The sequence below is a fragment of the Dromiciops gliroides genome, chromosome 1 (assembly GCF_019393635.1).
Source record: "Dromiciops gliroides isolate mDroGli1 chromosome 1, mDroGli1.pri, whole genome shotgun sequence".
Taxonomy (NCBI): Eukaryota; Metazoa; Chordata; class Mammalia; order Microbiotheria; family Microbiotheriidae; genus Dromiciops; species Dromiciops gliroides.
In genome coordinates this window covers 238,773,471-238,800,864 of record NC_057861.1, presented here as the reverse complement: position 1 = coordinate 238,800,864, position 27,394 = coordinate 238,773,471, and the positions used below count along the sequence as shown (strand labels likewise).

The window sequence follows — 27,394 nt, the reverse complement described above, 5'->3', positions numbered from 1 at the left end:
AAAGGGATTCCACATAGATGGTTAAATTCTCCAAATATTCCTCTTTGTCAATGACTTGATATTGATTCCCAAAATTACACTAAAAAAGGCACTGAGCTTTCTCAGAGAGATCCAAAATCATTCAAAGCATTTCTAACTATCCAGCTGGGAAAAGTCAGTTGGATGAAGAATGCTTGTTCAGACTATAAAATGCAGTTAGATGGACAGGTGATCCATAAGAATATGTATCTTGGACAATTATTGCAGTTGGACAATGAAGAAGGCCCAGAATTTAATAGAAGTATAGGCTGCATTTGGGAAACTGAGTAGTACTTTTACTGATTCCAAATATTTCTCTGAAACAAATGGATATTTTTGCAACAATCTTCTTGCAATTATTGTAGATAGCTATTGGATTAACAACTGCCTTTAAAGTGAAGGTCACCCAAAGAGCAATGGAAAGGCATATATAAACAATTGTGGGCATACGTAGGCTATAACCTAAGTCTGTCTCCTTGCCAGGAGATTTAGAGAATGGTTCTCCCACTCTCTGGCTTGCCAGAGCAGCTGGTTCCTTGACAAGATGGAAAAAATGAGTTAAAGGAAAAAACCAAAGACATGAATCAAAAAGCTAAATTACTATCAAGAGATTGGAGGATAAAAGAATGAAACAGAGAAGGAAGAAAAAAGCTCCCTAAACCACCAGAACTATAAAATGAACCCAAGGCTCTTCCCACTGAGGACTGGACCTGGCTCTTCTTGGGAAGAAAGCAGTATTCTGTGTTCCAAAGAATGAAGCAGAAATAAAGAAATTCATTATTAGCCCCAGAAAGAAGTTCTAGATTCTAGTATTCACAATTGTCTGGGAGGAGGCAGACTTTACAAAAGAGGAGGTATATTGACCGGTTATGGCTAGCCATACCAGCTGGATGGCACAGTGGATATAGTGTCAGGCCTAGAGTCAGGAAGACATCTTCCTGTGTTCAAACCTAACCTTAGACACTTACTGGCTGTGTAACCCTAGGATATACAAACAAGCTATGTACAGAAAAAAAAAAGAAGAAGTGAACAACAGAGGGAAGGCACTACAATTAAGGATTAGGAAAGGCTTTCAAAGATAGAATTTTAGCTTGAACTTGAAGGGGCATGATGGAAGCCAAAAGATGGGAAATGAGGAAGAGCAGTATTTCAGGCATAGGGGACAACCAGATAAAAATGCCCAGAGCTAAGAGATGCCCTGTCTTCTCAGAGGAATACCAAAGAGATTAGTGTCACTAGATCAAAAAGTATATGGGGGCAGCTAGATGGTGCAGTGGATAAAGCACCGGCCCTGGATTCAGGAGGACCTGAGTTCAAATGTGGCCTCAGACACTTAACACTTACTAGCTGTGTGACCCTGGGCAAGTCACTTAATCCCAATTGCCTCACCAAAAAAAAAGTATATGGGCCGGGGGCAGCTAGGTGACACAGTGGATAAAGCACCAGCTCTGGATTCAGGAGGACCTGAGTTCAAATCCGACCTCAGACACTTGATATTTACTAGCTGTGTGACCCTGGGCAAGTCACTTAACTCTCATTGCCCCGTGCCCCTCCCCAAAAAATATATGTGTTAAGGGGTGGGGTGTGGAGAGAGGCTGGATTATATAAATTTACCAAAGTAAATCTGGTACTAAAGTCAATGAGCAGGCCAAAACAACATCTCCCTAAAATGAAGCATCATTAATATGCTGCAGGTCTCTGTTCTTGATAAGTTAGCGCTTAGACACATAAAGTAAAAGACTAAGAGCGAACTTATTTCCATAGCACTTAACAGTTTGGCAATTTTTTTCTTCACAGCCACCCGTTTTGTGAACAGTGCACCTTGAATACGGTTGGTTTACTCGGTCAAGTAGGACTGGGTTACATCTCCATTTGACCGATGAGAATGCAAGGTTGAAACGGTTTAAGCAGCTAGTTCAAGGTCACCCAGCTAGTCGAACACCAGGTGGAGCTCTGTCCTGAACACAGAGATCTGAGTCAGTCCTGTAATCTTTTAATCCAATCACAGATTGATATTGTCTGCGATTTTGATAAGCATGCCAAGAAACTGGAGGGAAAGTCATAAAATGGGCTGTAGACTCAAGATGGAAAAAGATCTGTCCGTGTAACAAAGATTTAATCTGATAAAGACAAACACTCTTCCCTTGAGCTCTGACTTTTCTTCCACTCCCCTCCCAGCCACACAGCATATCCCCTAACATCTCTGGCCTCAGCCTTCTGCTTATGCTCTTTATACTTTTTCCTATTCCTTCAGAGATATGTATCTTTCTTTACTATTTCAGCTACCATGGCCTTCATGCAGATCTGTATTTTCCTGTCATTCTTGTAATTATCACCTCAAACTCCCCAGTGTTCATGCCAAATTTATCATCTTTACCCACTCCTTGCCAAAAGACAACCACCAACTATCTTTCACACAACTTTGCAAATTTGAGAGGCAGAGCAATTCCGTGAAGAGTGCTGGGGGTGCCAATCCTGTGGTCCTTCAATCCCATGACCATGACTGAAATGTCTATGCCACGGGATTACTAAGAGGAAAGTATCTCTTTTAGTGTCATAGAAGGGAGCTGCTTTTTTTTTGGGGGGGGTGTCAATAGCCCTGTAGTGTTCTCCCAGGCTCAAAATCTTGTCATCTTGGACTCTTCCCATTCTCCTGCCTTTTCTCATCTTCATCAAATCCTGTATGTGCCTCCTTTAACCTCTCTCACCATTCTCAAGGCAGTCACTCTCTCCCCATTTCCAAACCATGTTGCTGCCAGACTAATAATCCTTTCTAAAACCTACTTTCGCTACTATACATACGCCCCTACTCAAAAGCCTCTGTCTCCCTATGCCCTATCCAATTCAAGTCCAAACTCTTCAGTTCAGTATTCAAGGCCCTACAAAATCTGGCCTCTCTTTTCCTGACGCCATCTTCTACTGCTTTCAACAAGCAGCGCCCCACTTCTGAGTCAGGCCAGCTTCCTTATCATCCTTCCCGCCCCCCCCCCAAATCTTCCTATTTTTGTGCCTTTATTCATCCTATTTTCAGTCCAACTGGTTACTCCATATCTTTACTTGCCTTTCAAGGGCCATTGGAGGTTTTCATCAAAGCCTTCCCTATTAACTCCAACCCTTGCTGATTTCTCCATTCTCTTTTATCATACCCTTTTTTGAAGCAGCAGCATTTATTTTGTCGTTTTCAAAGTGTTTCAAGTTTATCTGTCTTATCCCACCCAGTAAGCTTCTTGGAAATAGGAGCTGTGGTCTTGTATTTTTTATAATAATTTGCGGATCACGGGATTGGCTCTTATTTATGTACTGAGTCCTTGCTGTGGGCCTGATGTGAGCCTGACAGGCATTTAATATCATTGATGGGGAAGTTTGGGGAGACAAATGAATAGAGCCAAGTTAAGAATATATCCAACTCATCACACATTAACTTGATTCAATTCAATTTAATTTTCTTTTTTCTTTTTTTAAAAAAAAGTCACTCTCTAGATGAAACAAATCAAGATTCTGAAGCCTCAATGTTAGATTTCCAGACTTCCTTCCTCCCAAAGGTCACACCCTATGGTAGGGAAATTTACCTACCACTTTAAGTATCTGTCTGCGAAGGTGAGCAGTAGTCACGGTAATTTCTCCCGCAATACCGTAACTTCCCGCAAAGGGAGTACGTTTGTCCCCAGATCCTGAACCCCTTTTTGGCTACATCTTCTATTGGGATAGCAACGGAAAGGAAAACTGGGCTTTGTGCCTGGGGGGATCTTGTCCGTTTGGAGGAGAGCTACCATTCTGGGGGCTGGGGGGTGTTTCTGGAATTTCTGCTGCTCGGGTAGGAACAGCAATGGGCACTTGGACTGCAGTGTATCTCTTGGAGGGATCTGGCTGTGTAATCACAGCATGTCCAGGAAGAGGTTTCCACTCCTGTGTTTCCTGAACATTTGAGCCTACTAAAATAAAAGGTGGGGCACCGGTCCTCTTGGGAGTCGTCCATCATCACATAAGTTGGAGAAGTAACTTTCGGTGGATGCTGCAGAAACTGTGGATCCTTAGCATTAGATAGATAGAGGGTTGCTTGGGAAAAAGGCCCGGGTGCGGGTGCAGGTGGTGGTGACAGGCGGCTTTGTTGGTTCATATCAGTTAGGACAATAAAGGGTCCACATGTTAGAATATGGTGGTGATTGTCCTGCTTCGCTTGCTGCTATCGCTATAAAAAAACAAAAAACAATTGCAGGCATAAAAGGTTTGGTCTCTGTATCAAGCGCTATGCACAGAAATGTCTTTGCAATTCTTTTACATATCAACAAGCGATAACGCTATGTGCCATAAGCATGCTATAGAGAGGGCTACAAGAATTGTGTTGGCAACATGAAGAAAAAAAGAGTGTTTCGCCCAGCTGCAAAAGAGGACAGTGCTGGGCTCGCGGGCATGGAGCAGGGACATGAGGCTTGTGGCTATGGAGACCCCCCTCTCATTCCAAGTTCCTGTTTCTTTGTGCTTAAGCAACCTTCAGACTTAGATTCCTGCAGAGATCTCAGAGAGGACGGTGATTATTAAATTCAGCGTTACAAAGTATCTGCTGAACTATTGAAAACAACATGGGTGCCATTTACTGCACCTGCAGAATGACATTTTCCTTACTGGAGGGAGTCAGCAACCGGGGCCATCTTTTGGGCACTTTTACCAAGCGATTGGAACAAGTATTCTGGTCACCACCGGGTACCAACAAGCTTCCCATTCATACAACTTTGCATATGAAAAGACCCATGCTCCCTGACTCATTGCCCCAGAGAGCACCTCCAGCATGGGCAGGTGTTTGAAATGATAGATCTAGGGCGGAAGTAAAAACAATCTGCTAAAGGTCCCACTAGGGGCCCCCCTTCAAAGAAGGGAGAGGTCCAGAGGTTGGGCACATTATCAACTACCCCACAGAGACTATCATATCAATTCTGGTGCTGTCTTGGGAACTGAATCCCAGAACAGGGAAGGGAGAAAGAGGACCTAATGTGTCCCAAAAAGAGGTACCTGAGTTTTGCTTTACTCTGCATGCTGTCTTTAGCACACCGGGGATTTACCCCCTAGTGCTGCCTTCTTTCAATAAAGGAAAAGCCCCATTAACCTGATCAATGTCAGCTCAAAAGTGAGGATGTTTTTTCCTTTAAAAATACTTAAGTACTTGCAGACAGGAACTTGGGATGGAAGTACTGCCTAAGACCACAAGCCTAATGACCATCCCGTCCCACATGCAACAAACCCCAGCACAGTGCTTTGCTTTTGCATCTGTACAGAACCTCTTTCACATTGCCAAACAGAATTTGATTATTTTTCTAAAAACCTGCTTTGCTAACACTTCTAGTCACACTTGGCTCCTTTAGGAGCCCAGGTTGAGAGAGATTCTGCAGAAGGGAATGGGGGGATTGGATCATGCATGTCCCTTCCACTGAAGAAAAATTTAAGGACTTCTGAGACTGTTGTAAAGGAGGCGCCAATTTGCCACCTTATATATCTGGATTGAGAGGAAGGACCAATTAGTGCACCAAGGGGCATCATGGGAATGATTTGACAGCTGAGAAGACAGCCTGATATTAATATACCTCAAGGAGAGGCACAGGGTGAACCATGTCAATTTGTGGACAATAATTTGACTGTTTTTTTTTTTTTTAGGCTATGGGGGTTAAGTGACCTTGCCCAGGGTCACACAGCTAGTAAGTGTCAAGTGTCTAAGGCCAGATTTGAACTCAGGTACTCCTGAATCCAGGGTCGGTGCTTTAACCACTGTGCCATCTAGCTGCCCCCAATTTGACTGTTCTTTAAGCTACGAAAGCTATCTGTGATGCCCCCAATAATTAGAGCGCATCCCAACTTTTCCTCTCTCCCGTCAACTGTTGTGTTGCTTTCTCAGCTGCAGAAAGCTTCCAAGTGCAGGGGGGACTACAGGGGAGGAACTCAATGCCTGATCCAGTTCCTCCAACCCAGATGCAGAATTCTCCTAACCCAGTGCGAAAGCAGTCAAACACACCACCATTTTCCTTCTATTTTTGAAGAGGAGGTTTAAATGCCACCACCTATGTAAATGCAGTTGCAATAGATGACACTTTCCTTTCACAGAAGTGAGAAATTTCAAACTGATGAAAGCCCTTCACAGCACTCTTCATTCAGTTTTTTGTGTTTTAAACTGATGAGCCCCACAAGTATTTGTGCAGCATGGCCAAGTTGGCACATTGTCTGGATTCAATTTCTAAAATCCTCACTCCTATGAATGTAAAATCTCAAACCACAACAAGGCATTTAAAAGGAACTGACATTTAAAAACACACAATGGAAGTTAAAGACCTTATGAACCAGACTTCAGGGAGCTGACGCACCACCTGTCATATAAATTGTAGAAATATATCTAATTTTCTTACCTTGTGGCACCAAACCTTCTTCAGGGCGCTGCTTCCCTTCGATTTCCCTTCTGGCTCATTTTCCGTTTCAGTAAGACCTTCTGGGGACATGAGGGGCCCCACTAGCTGCAGTTTTTACAGATACCATGGAGCGTACTGACTTGGGGGTTCCCCCAGGAATGACATTTGTGGTGTCCTCTGGGGATGCAGAATTGACCCTTGATTCAGAATGAATGGATTTTGGAGACCCTTCAGCATGCACAGAAATTGCAGACCCCTGACGCACTGATTTTGCAGACCCCTCAGCAGCCACAGAGATTTGCAGAACCTTCAGCATGTACAGATTTTACAGAACCCTCAGTGTGCACGGATTTTATAGACCCCTCAGCGTGAACAGATTTGCGGGAGACCCTCAGCGTGAACAGATTTTGCAGAACCCTCAGCATGAACAGATTTTGCAGAACCCTCAGTATGCAAAGATCTTTTAGACCCCTCAGCGTGAATGGATTTTGGAGACCCTCAACATGCACAGATTTTGCAGACCCTTCAGCATGCAGGGGATTTTACAGACCCTTCAGCATGCAGGATTTTGCAGACCCTTCAGCATGCAGGGATTTTGCAGACCCTTCAGCATGCAGGGATTTTACGGACCCTTCAGCATGAAGGGATTTTGCGGACCCTTCAGCAGTATGCAAGGATTTTACGGACCCTTCAGCATTATGCACAGATTTTACAGACCCCTCAGCATGCAAGGATTTTGCAGACCCCTCAGCAGTATGCACGGATTTTACAGACCCCTCAACATGCAGGGATTTTGCAGAACCCTCAGCTTGCAGGGATTTTGCAGAACCCTCAGCTTGCAGGGATTTTACAGACCCTTCAGCAGTGTGCACAGATTTTGGAGACCCTTCAGCGTGCAAAGATTTTGCAGACCCCTCAACTTGCAGGGATTTTGCAGACCCTTCAGCAGTGTGCACAGATTTTGGAGACCCTTCAGCGTGCAAAGATTTTGCAGACCCCTCAACTTGCAGGGATTTCATAGACCCTTCAGCAGTGTGCACGGATTTTACAGACCCCTCAACTTGCAGGGATTTTGCAGACCCTTCGGCAGTATGCAGGGATTTCATAGACCCTTCAGCAGTGTGCACGGATTTTACAGACCCCTCAGCATGCAAAGATTTTACAGACCCCTCAACTTGCAGGGATTTTGCAGACCCTTCAGCAGTGTGCACAGATTTTGGAGACCCTTCAGCATGCAAGGATTTTACAGACCCCTCAACTTGCAAGGATTTTGCAGACCCTTCAGCAGTGTGCACAGATTTTATAGACCCCTCAGCATGCAAAGATTTTACAGACCCCTCAACTTGCAGGGACTTTGCAGACCCTTCAGCAGTATGCACAGATTTTGGAGATGCTTCAGCAGTGTGAACGGATTTTGCAGACCCTTCAGCATGCAGGGACTTTGCTGACCCCTCAATATACAGGGATTTTACAGACCCTTCAGCACTGTGCACTGATTTTACAGAGCCCTCAATGATCAGAGACTTTACAGAGGCCTCCTCATGCAGAGATTTTGCAGAGGCCTCCTCATGCAGAGACTTTGCAGAGGCCTCTGCCTGCAGAGACTTCGCAGAGGCCTCCTCATGCAGAGACTTCGCAGAGGCCTCTGCCTGCAGAGATTTCGCAGAGGCCTCTGCCTGCAGAGATTTCACAGAGGCCTCTGCCTGCAGAGACTTTGGAGAGGCTGCCCCTTGCAGAGACCTTGCAGAGGCCTCCACCTGCAGAGACCTTGCAGAGGCCTCCGCCTGCAGAGACCTTGCAGAGGCCACCGCCTGCAGAGACCTTGCAGAGGCCTCCGCCTGCAGAGACCTTGCAGAGGTGTACTGCTGAGGTTCTACTTCTGCCTCTTCATAAACTGAAATTCCTGATTTTGAAAAGGATATTGGTGTTCCATCTTTTATAGGCTCCTCTAAGGTTGTAGATTTTGCAGAAGCTACAGATTTTTCAGAGGCTACAGATTTTGCAGAGGCTACGGATTTTTCAGAGGCTACAGATTTTGCAGAGGCTACGGATTTTTCAGAGGCTACAGACTTTGCAGAGGCTACGGATTTTTCAGAGGCTACGGATTTTGCAGAGGCTACGGATTTTTCAGAGGCTACAGATTTTGCAGAGGCTACTGATTTTTCAGAGGCTACGGATTTTGCAGAGGCTACGGATTTTTCAGAGGCTACGGATTTTGCAGAGGCTACGGATTTTTCAGAGGCTATGGATTTTGCAGAGGCTACGGATTTTTCAGAGGCTACGGATTTTTGCAGAGGCTATGGATTTTTCAGGAGGTGCTACGGATTTTGCAGAGGCTAGGGATTTTGCAGAGGCTAGGGATTTTGCAGAAGCTATGGATTTTTTCAGAGGCTACGGTTTTGCAGAGGCTATGGATTTTGCAGAGGCTACAGACTTTGCAGACACCATGGAGGCTGTCTGTGAGCTATCTGAATTTGGCTTTCTGATGGTGGCTGCTCAGTCTCAGTAAGACTTGCCACTGTTTCATTAAAAGGGACTATAATGTGCTCTGATATTTGCTCTACAAAAGCTGCTCCTTCCGTCTCAGGCTCATTCAATTCAGATGGAATATATTGAATGGTTGATGTAATGTGAATATCAGCCTGGAAAGGGACGTCAGAGCTTGATCGTGAGCAGGAAGGTCTTGTTCACCCTGCAAGGGAGTGAGGAAGCCGGGACTTTTCAGCCTTAGTTTCTTTGGAACCTAACTCTATACGGATGGATTCTGACTCAGAAGCTGAGGCGTTAAATCTGAAAGGCAGGCCGAGGAAACGTCTTCAGAAGCTCTAGGGACATGCACACATCGGAAAAAGAAGGCATACTTGTTGGCCACATCCACCATTAACACTTCAGAAGAACAGATGGAAAACGTTACCTAACATCTGGGCAGCTAGCTGTGCTGGGTCGGCAGGCACGTAGGCAAAACTCCGGCGAAGCAGCCGCCAGTGGAGATGGTGAAGATGGTGGGGTGGATACTTTAGGGGTGGATGCTTTGGGAGAGGGTTCACTGACTGACTCGGATATCTCTTCAGGCTCTGCGAGTTCAGCGTGAACTGATGGGAACTGGTTTGTTTTGTTGCTAAACATTGGGCCCGTGATGTTGTCCCTCCTCCGTGTCCGTAGACTTTCTCTTTCCGCTTTGGTCTTCGGAAAACAGAGATGATGGCTCTGGCTCTTTTGCACTCTCTGGTTTTTTCTCTTGCGTTCCTTCTGACCATTTCTCAACTAAAGAATATGACAGCAGAAGGGTTAAAAGGTAAGTCGCAGGTATGTGTACTGCCCCATCCCCCATCCCACTGACTTTAGAGCTGCTTTTATGACATCATAGAACATTTATAGTCTTCAAACTCACATGTATGCCTAAGGGTTTGAGCAGCTCTTGTTTTTTTGTTTGCTTGTCCTTTCTTCTTCTTCTTTTTTTTTTTTGCGGGCAATGGGGGTTAAGTGACTTGCCCAGGGTTACACAGCTAGTAAGTGTCAAGTGTCTGAGGCTGGATTTGAACTCAGGTACTCCTGAATCCAGGGCCGGTGCTTTATCCACTGCGCCACTAGTCCGCCCCCTGTCCTTTCTTCTTGAAGAGATCATGACAGCGGGAGGTGATGTCATGACTTTCAGTGAACTGGATTTGTGAGGGAGGGCTGTGCAAAGTCACCAACCTCAGTCCTCTCCTCCAGAGCCATCTGAGTCCAATGGCAAGATATACATTCAGGATGACTGGAGATGGCCCCGGATGTTTAAGGCAATTGGGGTGCTCAGTGACTAGTCTAGTGTCACACAGTAAGTGAGGCCAGATTTGAAGCTCAGGTCCTACCAACTTCAGGTCCTGTAGCTTTATCCACTGTACCACCTAACTGCCCCCACCATCCCTCAGGACAATTGAATTAGTATCCAAATATGACATTTTTCCTCAAAGGGCCTCTCTAAAGTACTTTTTTTTGCTTAAGTCATAATAACAACTTATACTTACATCTAGTTCAGACATAATGACAATTTATATTTACATGATACTTTATAAATTTAAAAAAGCACTTTGGGATACATTATCTCATTTCACCCTCTGCACCACCCTTGTGAGGCAAATATCTGCTATGTAACAAGGAGGTATAAAAATGGTATAAACCTTGTCATCATCAGGAAAACAACCACAAATTTGTGCAAATTGTAATATGCAACTTGCATATTATGCAAGTTGTAAACTTATAAGGAAAAGAAACTACTGATCACATTTATAATAATTGGGGGAATCAGGGTGGGAATTCCTTTGCTGAGACCTTAAAAAAACCCCAAACTCTCAGTATACTCTTCCATTGATTATTATTATTTTTCTTTTGCAGGGCAGTGAAGGTCAAATGACTTGCCCAGGGTCACAAAGCTAGTAAGTGTCAAGTGTCTGAAGTCCTATTTGAACTCAGGTCCTCCTGAATCCAGGGCTGGTGCTTTATCCATTGATTACTTATTGATGAGAATCAAATTAATCAACATACATTTATGAAATGTGAGGCACTGTATTAGGTGCTGAGCATAAAAATGCAAAAGCAAAACAATCTCTGCCCTTAAAGGACTTACTCTCTAGGATAATGATAATGCTATTGGGGGGTTTTTTGGTTTGTTTTTTTGGTTTTTTAAGTGAGGCAATTGGGGTTAAGTGACTTGCCCAGGGTCACACAGCTGGTACGTGTTAAGTGTCTGAGGCTGGATTTGAACTCAGGTACTCCTGACTCCAGGGCTGGTGCTCTATCCACTGCGCCACCTAGCTGCCCTGATAATGGTATTGTTAACAAAAGTATCTCCACCCTCCATTTTAAGGAAATTTGTACAAAATTTTGAATTTAAAGAAACTGATTGAGTAAGATCCTAATTTGTTTTACAGAACATGAAGACTAAAGCATTACCAAATTTTCAGGCCAACAGATGGCGCACACCATCCTGGTAGAATGTAACAGTGTTACCTAATTAGATAGATGCTACTACACCAAGATAAAAGGAGCAAGAAACTAGCTATATTCTGGGAACTTTAAGTGTGGGAGATCAAAAGAATCTCCTGACTGGAACAAAACTCCTATGTTGTGGGGAGTAACAGAATAAGCAAAGCCAGATAGAAAAGCATTTTACCACACAATAATGTCCAAACTGGGTCCACCACTTTATTTAGCCACTTCCCCTCCCTGGGGAATATCTCTAATCTTAAAAGAAAACAATGAGGGAAAATAGATTTGCTTATATTAAGAGATCTGTTTCATAGTCAAGTTTGCTAGAGACACCTATTTCTGAAAACTCAAGAGACCTTGAATTTCCACCAAAGGCTATATGTCACACTAGGTTGACATTAGAGCTTTGCAGTTTTAATCTGTCTCTCCTATAGCAAACATCTCTGTACCATCCCTCTATATCTGCTACCTCAATTCTAGTGACTGAGTAGATAAAATGTTTAATCCACAATTGTCTATTGAGGATGAAGGGGAGGAAAAAGTACAGAAATCCAGCAACACGTTCCCACCTGCTCATTATTCCCTTATTGACATGATCATGTGCTTCCTGATCATCCAGAGCTCTCTTCTCCCATCCTGTCACAGACAACTCACAGAAAACCACATCCTTCCACTATGAATTCTTCCTTACTAACTAGAAGAGAGATAGCATATTTGCCCTGGTGCCACCCTGTCTAAACACGCAACTTTTCTGTAAGATGGCAACTGGGTACTCTCTACAATATTCTGGGAAACCTCTGCAGTACATTCTATAAATACCTTGGAATGATTCCTGTAACACTTTGATGTTTGTTTAGTTATTTATAAGTAGTTTCAGCCTCTCAAGTTTATCTAATATTTCAAGCTTCCACAAAACCAGAAATTACATCTAACTCATTTTGTCTAGGACCCCCAAAATCCATTCACAGAAGCTTAAATAAAGTCAACTTATTTTAATACTTATTGAAGTAAGGTTAAGTTCCTCGAGAACCAAGAAGTGGTCTCTTAATTCTATATTCTTCTCTGACCCTACCCCAACTTTTCAGTACCTAGAGAAAACTCCTAGGATAGAGGTGTCTTGGCCCAGAATGGTAAGGGGATTGGACAGAGATCAAAGGTGATCCACTGCTGGGATTGGTACAGTTGTTGCTGACTGGCAACTCTATCACCTATATTTTACTTCTTCTGGGTTGCAGTTCCACAGCAGGGAGACCACGTGGTCAGTCACAAGGAATAGGGGCCCTGATCACAGTTCTAGGGCCAAGAGGAGCACTAGCACTTGCTGCATCAGGGGAACAGGGAGCTTGGTCACAATTCTAAGGCCAAGAGTAATGCTAGGGTCTTGGGGCTGAAGGGGACCAGAGGCCCTTTTAAAGGGAAAAAACCAGAGCACAGACCAGGAGAGCAGTGGACACACCTCTCCCCACACATACCAACTTGGAAGCTCTGAAAGTTTGTAGAGCCCCAGAATTAGCACTGAAAACAGCAGCACAAAAAAAAGCCTGAAGCTTTCAGTAGTGCTTCCCATCCCCCAGGTGAATAGAGTCCAACTTTAACAGAAAGTTCAAAGTCAAGAAACAGGATGGAAAAAAGGAGAACAACAAAAAGAAACTTGACAATAAAAACTACTATGGGGGCAGGGAAGACAAAGATACAAACTCAGAAGATGACAATATGCAAAAACAGCCACAACCAAAGCCTCAAAGAAAATGCTAATTGGCCACACACCCAATAAGAATTTCAGGAAGCATTAAAGAAAGAGATAAGGATGGCAGAGGTGAAATTGGAAGAGTGACACAAGAAAAATATGAAAAGAGATTAATCGCTTGGTTAGAGTCAACAAAAACAGTAAAGAAAATAACATCTTAAACAGAATTGGCCTAATGGTAAAAAGAGCACAAAACAAAGAACTCCTTAAAAAGAAGAATAGGGCAAATGAAATTGAGGTACTTAAAAACTCACACCAACCAAGAGATAGAGTATATTATAAAATGCAAAATGGATGATTTTGACTTATATTAAATTAAAAAATTTTTGTACAAACAGAAGCAATGCATCCAAATTAGAAGGGAGGCAAAAAGCTGGGAAACAATTTTTGAGGCGCAGTACTTCTGATAAAGGCCTCATCTCTAAAATATATAGGAATTAAATCAAATTTATAAGAATCCAAGTCATTCCCCAATTGAGAAATGGTCAAAGGACATGAACAGGCAGTTTTCTGATGAAGAAACCAAAGCTATCTATTCCCATATGAAAAAATGCTCTAAATCTCTAATGATTAGAGAGATGCAAATTAAAACAACTCTGAGGTACCACCTGACACCTATCAGATTGGCTAAAATGACAAAAAAGGAAGATAATAAATGTTGGAGAAGCTGTGGGAAAATTGGAACACTAATGCATTGTTGGTGGAGCTATGAACTGATCCAACCATTCTGGAGAGCAATTTGGAATTATGCCCAAAGGGCGATAAAGCTGTGCATACCCTTTGACCCAGCAATTCCACTTTTAGGTCTTTTTCCCAAAGAAATCATGGAAGGGGGAAAGGGACCCACATGTACAAAAAATATTTATAGCTGCTCTTTGCGTGGTAGCAAGGAATTGGAAGTTGAGGGGGTGCCCATCAATTGGGGAATGGCTGGACAAGTTGTGGTATATGAATACAATGGAATACTATTGTGCTGTAAGAAATGATGAACAGGAGGAGTTCAGAGAAACCTGGAGGGTCTTGCGTGAGCTGATAATGAGTGAGATGAGCAGAACCAGAAGAACATTGTACACAGTATCATCAACATTGAGTGTTGACCTACTGTGATGGACTATATTCTTCTCACCAATGCAATGGTACAGAAGAGTTCCAGGGAAGTCATGATAGAAGAGGATCTCCAAATCCAAGAAAAAAAAAAAGAACTGTGGAGTATAGATGCTGATTGAACCATACTATTTCTTTTGTTTTGGGTGCAGAAATAGGATTAATGTTATTATGTGTATATATATATATATATATATGTATGTATATATATGTATATGTATATAGATATATAGATATAACCTATATCAGATTACCTGCTGTCTAGGAGAGGGGGGAGGGAGGGGAGGGAGGGAGAAAAATCTGAAATTGTAAAGCTTGTATAAACAAAAGTTGAGAACTATCTTTACATGTAATGGAAAAAATAAAATACCTTATATGTAAAAAAAAAACTCACTGAAGAAAACAATTACTTAAAAATTAGAATTCAACCAGTGGAAATTAATGACTCCATGAGACATCAAGAAATGATAAAACAAGTCAAAAGAATGAAAAATAGAAGAAAATGCAAAATATCTTATCAGAAAACTGACCTGAAAAATCAGGAGAGATAATTTAGGAACTATCGGCCTACTAGAAAGTCACAATCAAAAAAAAAGAGCCTAGACATCATATTTCAAGAAATTATCAAGGAAATACTCCAATATCTTAAATCCAGAGGGCAAAATAGAAATGGAAGGAATATACATCCTCTGCTGAAAGAGATCCAAAAATGAAAAACTCCTAGGAATATTATAGGCAATTCCAAAACTCTTAAATTAAGGAGAAAAAAATATTGCAAGCAAGTCAGAAACAATTCAAATATCATGGAGCCAAGTCAAATCACACAAGATTTAGCAGCTTCCACATTAAAGAAATGGAGGTGCTTGAATATGGTTTTCAAAAGCAAAGGAGCTAGGATTACAACAAGAATAACCTACACATCAAATTGAGTATAACCTTCAGGGGGTTGAGGGGGGTGGCTATTATTCAAGCATTCCTGATGAAAAGACCAGAGCTAAATAGAAAATGTGACATTCAAACACAAGATTCAAGAAAGGCATAAAACAATAAATATGAACGGAAAATCATAAGAGATTCAATAAGGTTAAACTATTTACATTTCTATATGGAATAAATTACTAAGAATTTGTCATCATTAGGGCAATTAAAAAGTTTACATAGACAGAGAACACAAATGTAAATTGATTATGTTGGAATGATCTCCCCCTAAAAATGAAGGGGTGAGAAAGGGGGAGAAGAGGAAAAGGAGAGGGAAAATTTTCTCACATAAAAGAGGCACACAAGGCTTTTACAGTGGAAGGGAAAATGGAAAGGGCAAATGCTTGAAACCTCACTCATTAAATTTGTCTCAAAGAGGGAAGAATATATATACACACTCAGCTGGGCACAGAAATCTATTTTACCCAATAGAAAATAGGAGGGGGAGGAGATAATAGAAAGAGGGGACTGATAAAAGGGAGGGTGGTACATGTAGGGATGCAGTGGGCAGAAGCAAAATAGATTTTAGAGGAGGGACAGAATAAGAGAGAGAGAATTTTTATGGGATGGAGGAAAATAACAGTAATCATAGCTGTGAATGTGAATGGGATGAGCTAACCCATAAAACAGAAGTAGATAGTAACATGGATTAGAATCTAGGATCCAACAATTTGTTGTGTACCAGAGATATATTTGAAACAGAAACTCTCTCTCTCTCTTTCTCTCTCTCTCTCTCTCTCTCCTCTCTCTCTCATCTCTCTCTCTCTCTCTCTCTCTCTCTCTCACACACACACACACACACACACACACACACACACACACACCACACAGAGTTAAATGGGCTGGAGCAGAATATGCTTCAGCTGAAGTAGAAAAAGACAGGTGTAGCAAGCATGATCTTAAACAAAGCAAAAGCAAAAATAGACCTAATTTTAAAAGACAATCAAGGGAAACTACATTTTGCTAAAAGTACCATAGAAAATGAAGTAATATCAAAAATATAACAGTTTCTTGTGATAAAAGCCTAATTTCTCAAATATAAAGAGAATTGGGTCAAATTATAAAGCTATCGTCATATTAAAGATGTTCTAAATCACTACTGATTAGAGAAATGCAAATTAAAAATGAACTCTGAGTTACTACCTCACACCTATCAGAAGTGCCCTAATGCTGGAGAGGAAGAATGAAAATAGGTATACTAATAAATACATTGGTAGATAAGTAAACTGGTCCAAACATTCTAGAGAACAATTATAACTATGTCCCCAAGGCTTGATCCCAGCAAAAAACACCACTAGGTCTATATATCCAAGGAATCAAAGAAAAAAGGACCTCTATGTACAAAAATATTTATGGCAGCTCTTTTGCCATGGCAAAGGGGATGCTTATCATTGGAAAGATGGAGTTATATCACTGTGATTGATACTTGTTCTATAAGAAAACAATAACTAGCTGTGTGAACCCTGGGCAAGTTAATTACCCTCATTGCCCCACCAAAAAAAAGAAAAGAAAAGAAAAAGAAAGAAACAATAAAGGAGATGGTGTTTTCAAGAGAAAAAAAAACAAAAAAACATGGCAAGACTATATGAAGTGGACACAAAGTGAAGTGAGTAGAACCAGATCACCACTGTGCACAGTAACAGGCAGTGTTGTAAAGATGATGATCGACTATGAAAGATTTGGCTACTTGAACAATAAATGATCCAATATAATTCCCCTTTTTTTTTTTGATCCAAGATAATTCCAAAGGACTCATGATGAAAAAATACATCCACCTCCAGAGAGACAACTGATTAACTCTAGAGTACAAAATTGAAGTATAATTTCTTGCTTTGTTTTTTTGGTTTTTTGCAATATGGTTAATATGGAATTATATGCATGAGATCACAAGTACAATTGATATCATTGCCTTCTGATTGGATGGGGTAGGGGGCTAGAAAGGTATGAGAGAATTTGGAACTCAAATCTTAACAAGAAAAAATATTTTAAAAAATAAAAATAAATATTACAATTCAGGTACACTGATTTTGTCAGAGTTGAATACACACAAAAAAAACCCTTAGTGTTTCTAAGTAAGACAGGCTTTGGTAAGAACCAAAACACCAGATGATTTTTGGTATTATTTCTGCCTCTTATTCCCTTAGTAACTGTGCTGCCCACAAAATAATTCCTTATTAAAAGGTTGAGAAAGGATGGCTGTTTGAAAATTACCTGTAATTCACAATTCACTTTCATCAATATACTATCTAGAATGTTAAGACTCCAAGGGACTTTACAATAATCTAATACAACCCTTTAATTTAATAAATGAGGAAATGCAAAAGATGCATTTTTAAAAGTTATAGTTTTATTTGTCTATGGAAAATTAAACTGATATATATTAAAAAAAATGTATTTGGGACACTCACTGCTTAAAGGAAGCAGCCTGCAGCAAATTACCTGCTTCTGCCCTCCCTGAATTTTAGGACCACCTCAGATTTGACAGCAGAGATAGGTCTTGGCTTCAGTGGCTAAAGTTTCCATATTACAGTTTTTAAAATGTGGCAACTTGGTTATTTTAAATATTTAAAGGTCAAGCAATACAATAAAATCATAGATATTAGAGGTAGAATATACACCAGAGGTCATCTAATCTAATTCCTCTCCTTTTACAGATGAAGAAATTAAGAGGTCCAGAGAAAGAAATTTCCCAAAGTCACACAAGGAGTCTAGGGAAATCAGGAAAAGGCCTCTCCTGCAGAAGTAGGATTTAAGCTGAAATTTTGAGGGAAGCTAACAGGCAGAGGGGTCAAGAAAGACTGGGCTGTTTTCTATGTCAGGAATACTCTAAGAATATTTAAGACATGAAGATGGGAGATATGCCATGTGCAAGAAACAGCAAGTACGTGTTAGCCCGATAGTCTATGTGTCTACTATGTTGAAAAGTAAAGTGTTAGAAGACTAGAAATGCATGTAAGGACCAGGTTGTGAAGTACTTTATTCTTTTTAAACCCCCCCCCCGGGGCATCGAGGTTAGGTGACTTGCCCAGGTCACACAGCTAGTAAGCATCAAGTGTCTGAGGCCTGGATTTGAACTCAGGTCCTCCTAAATCCAGGGCCAGTGCTTTATCCACTGCGCCACTAGCTGCCCCCCAGTGAAGTGCTTTAAACACCAGAGAATTTAATATCCTGTGGCAGCTGGGGGAGGAGGGGGGGGTGTGAAGTTGGGGAGCAGGGACATGTTTAAGAGATATTGGAAGTAAGAAAGAATGATAAAAATAGAACACAGCAGGAAGGGCAGGGTTCAAATATCCAAAATATTTTAATCCAAAGCAGGATTCTTTAATTATTTAATCCACTACATACCATTCTCTTGTATCTGTTCCATTTCTTTTTCTTCCCAAAGCTGCTTTGGGGTTGGATCCCCAAACTTTCACCAGGGTAACAGAAAACCTCCCAAAATGTTCTCCCTGTCCCCAGTCTCTCTCTCCTTTTCTTATCCAGCGTTCACACAGATGCCAAAATAATATTCCTTAATTCATAAATCCTCCCCAACCTGTTCAAAACCTTCACTGGTTTCCCTATTCCTTCTAGGATAAAATATAAAATTATTAGCCTGGAAATTTAAGGCTAAAGACAGATTAGCTATACAACTGAACTAGTCTAGTCCACCTGCCCAATTTTAGCTGGTGTTGCCTTCCTTAGGGCTTTTGCCACCACCCCACCCCAGTTTCTGCTTTTTCTCTCATCCAGTCCTAGACATAAGTTTCCTCTCAGGTTCTTTTCTCTATACCTCAAACACCATTCAATTATCTAATGTGCAACTATCAACTTGCCTCCTCCATGCATTCACTCAGGCAAGTCTAGTCTTCATTCAAATCTCATTCTAAGATATAACTTTAAGCTTTTCCAGTTACTCTTTTGCTTTGGTTTGTTTTGGTTTTTGGTGAGGCAATTGGGGTTAAGTGACTTGCCCAGGGTCACACAGCTAGTAAGTGTTAAGTGTCCTGAGGCCGGATTTGAACTCAGGTCCTCCTAAATCCAGGGCCGGTGCTCTATCCATTGGCACCACCTAGCTGCCCCTCCAGTTACTCTTAATTCCTCTCCTTCCTACCCGGCCTTTTTACAGAACTCTCCCCATTCTGTCTTCTCATCTTCTCAAATTTCCATAAAAGACGTTGTTGAGATTGCCCTTTCAGTTATCTGTGTACATGTTTGTATCTTCACAGGGAGATATAAAGTTACTTGAAGGGCAGGGACTAAAAGAAGTTTGTCATTTTTCATTTTAATTCGCACACTTATCGCAGAAACTTGTGAATAAATAGAAAGAAACCTTAAAAGATGTATGTTTGTTTTAATGAATGAATGAAATTTGGAACTTGGTGACCAGTCTGAAAGGAAGAGCTATGGCAAAGCCTATAAGAGCAAGAGGAAGCTGAATTCCAAGGTCAGAAAGACATGAGAATGCAGGGGAAAGGAATTATATTGACAACAGTTTCAAACACCTTCTAGAATCCTCTCCATCGTCACAGGATACATACCCAAATCCAATTAAAACCTTCTGTCATTTGTACCTTTCATAAAACATCTCTCACATGGTGTCTAACTCTACTTACACAGCGGCTGCTACTACCACCACCCTAGTTCAAGGTTTCATCAGATCTTCTCACCCTGAACAACTACAGTAACTCCTTGATCTCCCTGCCCTAAGTCTCTACATTTAGTCCATTATTTACTTCTGAGAAAGTGATTTTATCACAGTGTAAGTCTGCTCATATCACCATCTCCCAACAAATAAACTACAATAATTCTCTTATTACCTTCAGGATCAATATAAAGTAATTAGGCATTTATTAAGGCACTATTATGTGCCAGACACTATTAGGAATAAAAAGATAGACCTTAATAGTCCCTGTTTCTCAAGGAGTCTGTCTCACAGTCTAATGGAGGAGACAGCATGAAAATAATTATGTACCAGGATTTTATACACATAATTTAATTATTTTATGTTATTTTCATGCCAAAGGATTTTATATTTATTCTGGAATGTTGAGCTTGAGGTCAGTGTCCTGACATAAAATATGAACTTAATGTGTGTTTTACTTCCTGATGACTTAAGGCGTCAAAATACCTGCAAAGTATATATCTTTCACCCTCAAGGCACCAATTTCACCAAAATGCAACCATGTAAAAATGCATATAAATAAAAGCCAACCAAATAGTCGAGGGAGAGAAGTCCATGCATGACCTACCTTCAAGGTTTCAAAAAAGCCTTAGTGATTTATGAATTCATGTAAAATAAATAAATTTAGTTTAAAAAGAAAATAGATATGACGTGATACCTCAGAATTGTTTAATTTGCATTTCTCTGATCAGTAGTGAGTTCTTGTCTGAAAAGTGCCTGTTCATATCCTTTGGACCATTTATCAATTGGGGAATGACTTGTATTTTTATAAATTTGACTCGTTTTCTATATAATTGAGAAATGGAGCCTCCTTTCTCAGAGATATTTGTTTCAAAAATTCTTTCCAGTTTTTTCTACTTCCCTTGTAATCTGGTTACATTACTTTTGTTTGTGCAAAACCTTTTTAATTTTATATGGTCAAAATGATCTATTTTACATTTTGTTTTACTCTCTATATTTTCTTTTCTTTCTCTCTCTCTCTTTTTTTTTTTTTGGTGAGGCAATTGGGTTAAGTGACTTGCCCTGGGTCACACAGCTAGTAAGTGTCAAGTGTCTGAGGCCGGATTTGAACTCATGTACTCCTGACTCCAGGGCCGGTGTTCTATCCACTGCGCCACCTAGCCGCCCCTGTTAAATTCTTCCTCTGCCCATAAATCTGACAGATAAATGATTCCATATTCTCTCAATTTGTTTTTGGTATCATCCTTTATGTGTAAATTATGTACCCTTTTGACCTTATTTTAGTATATGGTGTGAGATGTTGGTATATACCTAGTTTCTGCCATACTATTTTCCAGTAAGAAATAGATTTGAAGAACAGACTACTCTCAGCTGTTTCACAAGTGTTACGCTTTGAGGAAGTTAACTTCTAGCTAATTAAATATCTTACTTCCAAACTCAGAGATAAGACGTGGATGGATGTCCAGTCTGTCTTTACCATGTGGCAAAATAACCACAGGGAAAGACAAAAGCAAAGAGGAGAACACCATCCTAGCATTAGACATAAACAAGCTTATACATATCAGTCCCATTAGTACTACTTGGGAAAGATGAAATTGAAACATTAAGTTGCACTACTACTTAAGAGCGATGCTATGATTCTGTTTCGGTTGCTCACATACATTCATTTTCCACTCCTACATTGGTACCTTGGGGGCCCCCTTCAGAGTCTCCCAAGCCTTAACAGGTACGTGATTGGCTTGACAAACATTCTTAATATCCTTTTAGGGCCAGTGGCTCAGTTCAGATCACAAAGCTGCTACCAGTTCTACCTATTCCCCTTCTTCAATTTGACACATGAAGACTTTATTAGGCCATATAATTCTATCCTTAGGTATCCCCACCATACTGCTGAACAACAAAACAGTATTTTTAAATGCCTACTGATCATTCATGGCCAGTTTCTTTAATGAAAGGGATACAAACAAGTCATCCATGAAGCAATATGTCTTAGGCTTCAGATATAGAAGGATTAAGAAAGTGTAGTCTTGGCTTGCATTGTGGGGATAATCAATATCATAAGTCAATATTTATATGTATGGATAAATTTAAGCTTTAAATAGGTTTGCAAAAACAATAATTTCACTAATTTAGCTTCAAAACAATGATATTTCTGACCTAGGTTAAACTAAACAAGATACCAATATCTTCAAACTGAAAGCCAAGTGATTACCACATTGGGGACACCTAGGGCTCAGATGATTCCAAGGTCTAAGCTCGCTTGATTCAACATCATTCCTCTCGTCGTGGGCATTGCTCAACACAATAAAATACCTCCCTTCTTAAGGTCTAGATATTTTTACAAGTTTCAGGAATGCATTTTGAGCCTCTGGAGCTAAAGTTAAAAACCTCACACATTTACCATAATATAACTTTTATAGCTTCTATCAATTAGTGGAACAAGTTTTTCCAAGAATGCTAAAACACTGATGTATAAATAAATATGCTTTACATGTTTAATGTTAATAATAATTTTTAAAGTAATAAACATTTTTATTTATAGTTTTGAGTTCCAATTTTTATCCTTCCTTCCCTCTCTCTCCTCCCCCTCTCCTTGAGGCGGCAAGCAATCAGATATGGGTTATACATGTACAATTATGTTAAACATTACCATATTAGTCATTTTGTATAGGAAAATTTGAATAAAAGAAATAAATGAAGAGTGAAAAATAGCATGCTTCAGTCTGTGTTTCATCAATATCAGTTCTTTCTTTGGAGGTGGATAGTATTGCTTCATCAATAGTCCTTTGGGATCGTCTTGGATCATAGTACTGTTGAGAATAGTCAAGTCATTCACAAGTCTTCATCAAACAATATTGCTGTCTCTGTGCACAATGTTCTCTTGATTCTGCTCACTTCACTATACATCAGTTCATACAAGTCTTTCCAGGCCTTTCTCAAATCATCCTGCTTGTCATTTCTTATAGCCCAATAATATTCCATCACTATCATATACCACAGCTTGTTTAGCCATTCCCCAATTGATGGACATTCCTTTGATTTCCAGTTCTTAGCCACCACAAAAAGAGCTGCTATAAATATTTCTCCACAATTGGTCTTTTTTCTCTTTTGGGGATGTCTTGGGGATATAAACTTAGCACTGGTATTGTGTGTGTGTGTGTGTGTGTTTTGTTTGTTTTTTTTAGGGCAATGAGGGGTTAAGTGACTTGCCCAGGGTTACACAGGTAAGTATCAAGTGTCTGAGGCCAGATTTGAACTCAGGTCCTCCGCAATCCAGGGCCAGTGCTTTTTAACCATTGTGCCACCTAGCTGTCCCCATATGCACCATTCTATAGCCCTTTGGGCATAGTTCCAAATTGCTCTCCAGATGGGTGGATCTTAATGTTAATAATTATTAGCTTATCCTCTTCTAGCAGAGTAAGGAATGCTCCCAATGCTTTCTTCCCTGGAGAAATTCCATTCTCTGTTTTCTAAATTAAAAGGCAACAACTGAGGCAGTTGGGGTTAAGTGACTTGCCCAGGGTCACACAGCTAGTAAGTGTTAAGGGACTGAGGCTGGATTTGAACTCAGGTACTCCTGACTCCAGGGCCAGTGCTCTATCCACTGTGCGCCTAGATGTCCCTTACTACTTGTTCTTAAACTATTAAGAGAATCAAATGTGGTGGCTGGACTTAAGAGTCAGGAACCTGGGTTTAATACCTTAGACAATAGACCCTGTCTCATTTAACAGAATTATGCAGAGATATACTTGTCTATATGGGCCCTGGAGAGGCCTTTGGACACATATGGTGAAGTAATTATAAAAAAAGAGCTAGAACTGCACTTGGGGAGAAAATTTGGTCTGCTAAATTTCCTGAGCTGCAAAGTTTCAAAAGGATATGTGCAAAGTGCTTTTTGTAAAGCTCAAAGCACTTTTATATATGATGTTATTATTGTTGATGTAATTATATTATAATTACTTCCCCTCTTCTATAAAAAAGACTATAAGTACCTACCTATTTGTGTTGTGAGGATCAAAATTTAAATCACTTCATTACAGAAGTGCTTTTCAAAATGTGAACTATTGATTATTATTTGCAATAAAGATTTTAAAATGGAATTGCAGATATGACATCTATATCTTATTATTACCACTACTATTATTTTTAGAAATGAGTCTGAGTAAAATTACTGAAACAAGTTTTAAGTTCTCTAAAATGTAGAAGGGTAGCAAGTCTTTTCTTAATAAATCTCCTAAAAAAGACATGTCTTTAAAGCTTCACTTTGTTATGTATCTAATGGTTAAAACCTCCAAATTCTCTCTCTGGCAAGATAAGGATTTTTTAAAAAAATGTAACTGAATTCCAAAGGATTCATGATGGAAAATGCCATTCACATCCAGGGAAAGAACTATGGAAGGGACAGCTAGGTAGTGCAGTGGATAAAGCACTAGCCCTGGATTCAGTTAGACCTGAGTTCTAAATCCAGCCTCAGATGCTTTACACTTACTAGCTGTGTGACCCTGGGCAAGTCACTTAACCCCTGTTGCCCTGCAAAAAAGAAGAAAAAAAAAGAAATATGGAGATTGAGGTATGCTATTTTCACTTTTTTGTTTTTTCTTCCTTGTGGTTCTTCCCTTTTGTTCTGATTTTTCTTTTACAACATGACTAATGTAGAAATGTTTAACATGATTTCACCTGTATAACCTATATCAGATTGCTTACTGTCTTGGGGAGGGGGGAGGGAAGGGAGGGACAGAGAAAAATTTGGAACCCAAAATCTTATAAAAATGAATGTTGAAAACCATCTTTACAGGTAATTGGGGAAAATTATTAGGTAAAAAAAAATCTTCAAGCAAAAAAATTATAATTGAAAATATGTGAAGTTTTTAAAGACTGGAAAATCCTCCAAAATGTGTTACAATGGGTATTGCAAAATAACTTAAACTAAGTATTAAAAGTCTAGAAGTCATGATAAGGGGCAGCTAGGTGGTGCAGTGGATAAAGCACCGGCCCTGGATTCAGGAAGACCTGAGTTCAAATCCGGCCTCAGACACTTGACACTTAACTAGCTGTGTGTGACCCTGGGCAAGTCACTTAACCCTCATTGACCTGCAAAAATTGAAAAAAAAAATAGAAGTCATGATAAGCAAAATTCTCTTACCTTTGATTTGATGAAATTGTTTAACCAAGTCTTTTATATCCAATGAAGAATTTGCTGAAGGAAAAAAATAAAAGGGAAATAAAGAAGATAGTTTATGTCTACATTCAATGCTTTTGTTTGCCAAGTAATGAATTTAAAAGAATCTTACATTTAAAAAAGAAACAAACCTTCTCTGAACAAAATAAGCTCTTTAAAATAAAGAGCTGCAAATTGGGTGATGTTCCCTGGATTGGTTTTGAGAATGGCTCTGCTAACTCCTTCAAGTAGAGTCTTCAGGCCATAAGGAACCACAAGTCTCGGTTTTGAAGAAATCATTTTGGCAGATGGTGGTGATGCCGATGTTGTTATTTGATTTTCTCTCAACTACAACAAAGAGAAATAGAGTCACAAATGTGTTCTCTATGAACAAATCATATTCCCTACCACTGAATATGCTATGAATGAAATTTCTATGAATGAATTCATCCTCCTAATATAATTACTACCTTCATTTCAAATTTGTAGACATTCATCTTTGGTTTTTATGTGCTGATCTTGCTGATGGTTCAAATAAGGAAAAGGCAGGGTAGGGCTTGAAACAAGTAGTTTTCTACATGAAAAAAGCAACAGTAAATAAATCTTTTTTTCTAAAAAAAATATCCCGGATTATCATCTCTCACCTTCGCCAGTATGAATGAAATGATTCACAAAGGGCTCCAAAAGAATGAAGAGTCACTTCTTCCTTATTTCACAGCAAATGTTATATGCAGGTTAGATTAATTCCATTTTTGTATTATTGGCAGAGAAGGCATATAATTATCATGTGACTCATATTTTTTCCCCTTCCAACTTCCTCCCCTCCTACACTTTTCTCCTCTCCTTATTTAGGTAGGGCTAGTAGTGAGACCCCACAGCCTTCTCTGTTTTGCTTCCTTGGTGGCAAAAGCAGATGTTGCTGACCTATTAATACAGGAGCAACTTGAAATAGCAAAATTACTAGCTATTTTAAAAACACATTTCCCATTACTGTTAGAAATAAGGTTTTTCATACTGGCCTCGGAGGATGGTTACCTTAAAAATATTAAGCTTCTTAAAACTATGAAAAGTTACTTAACAAAATAACATTTTTAAAAAGTTCTTTAAAAAATTCTTGACATACCACACACACACAAAAAAAAAAGCAAAAAAAAAAAAAAGCTGTACCACCCTTTTGTCAGTGGGATGGACAAGGAGCTTTGAGGGTTAGGCCCCACTCTGCTATTAGTCAGCTTGGGAAAAAACTCGACCAATAAGAACATTGAAGAAAAAACAAAAAGGTGGGGGTGGAGGTGTGGCGAGCAGAAGCCAGGCAATTTTCATAGTTTCATTTAATTAAATGAGCACTTTGCTCTGAACTAACGGGCAAAAAAGCAAAGGCCCTCAGAGTTACCGGGGTATAATTTACACACAAAACGGGAAAAATCAAGTGAGGTTTTAGTTCTCACAACGAAAAACGATGCCTAATCTTGCCCTTCTCATAAGACCCATAAAAAAAAGTAAAACGAAATAAAACTGAAAACATTTAAAAATGGCAACAAACTAATATTTTGGCCCAGTTCTAAGTTTGAATTTTCTTCTCTTTTCTTTTTCTTTAAATTTGACTGGGGGCGCGGGGTGGGGATTTTATAGAACAGGACTTCCTAGGAAAAGAAGCCCCCAAAAGTATACTCCTCTCTCAGACCCCAATATAGTTGGGAACCCGAGTCTAGGTGGTTTTAGCCTCACTCTTTTTGACCATTTAGTTAGGGGTTATTTTCTTTTTGCATGTGTTTCTTTTTGTTCGAAGTCGCTGATTTTACATTCACACCTTCTCTATATAAAAGCAGTCGACCCGATCCAACCCTTACAGGCGGCAATCTGCCGGCTTCTCGTCCTTGCCCCTCCCCTATCCCCCACCTCTGAGACCCCACGTGTTAGGGTATACCTCTCCCCCCTCCCTCATCACCCCCAAGCCTCAACCCTTTTTCCCGGGCAGGGCAAGGCCGCTATCCCCCCCCCCCCCCCCCCCCCCCGCCTTCCCGATCTCTCCAAAGGCTCCCGCGAAGCCTGCGCTGTGTGCATCCCTCCAGGAGACACAGGCATCCCCGGGGTCAGGGAATGTGCCCTCAGCTAAGTCTTTCTTTTCTCTCCAGGCTCCTCCACACCTTTTCCTTCTCAGCTACGCTCTAAGCGTTTCCTCGTTGCCCCCTTGCCGGCGGCTCCTGTAAACTGACTCAACGCAAACGGGGCCTTTTATACCAGCAGGGGCGGGGGGGGCCCCCCTGTGAGGAGCCAGTGGTGTCACAATGGTCTCGCGGTCCACTTGCTCCGGCTCCCGGTGACTAACGAAAAGGGGGCGGGGCCGCGGGGGTCCACAACCAATGAGAAAGCCCCAAGCACAAAGGAGGGGCGCATGCATCAGTTGC

General features: G+C 40.6%; 1 protein-coding gene across 1 annotated transcript; it reads right to left on the bottom strand.

Moving 5' to 3' along the window:
- Positions 1–3,498: 3,498 nt before the first annotated feature.
- On the bottom strand, positions 3,499–27,169 carry CABYR (calcium binding tyrosine phosphorylation regulated). The gene is given in 11 exon segments (XM_043977724.1): positions 3,499–3,696; positions 3,698–3,753; positions 3,756–3,981; positions 3,983–4,144; positions 4,146–4,207; positions 9,322–9,370; positions 9,372–9,551; positions 9,553–9,671; positions 24,972–25,025; positions 25,139–25,334; positions 27,134–27,169. Coding segments are annotated over 10 exon segments (1,191 nt in total). The 5' UTR covers positions 25,287–25,334; positions 27,134–27,169; the 3' UTR covers positions 3,499–3,561.
- Between the last annotated feature and the right edge of the window lie 225 nt (positions 27,170–27,394).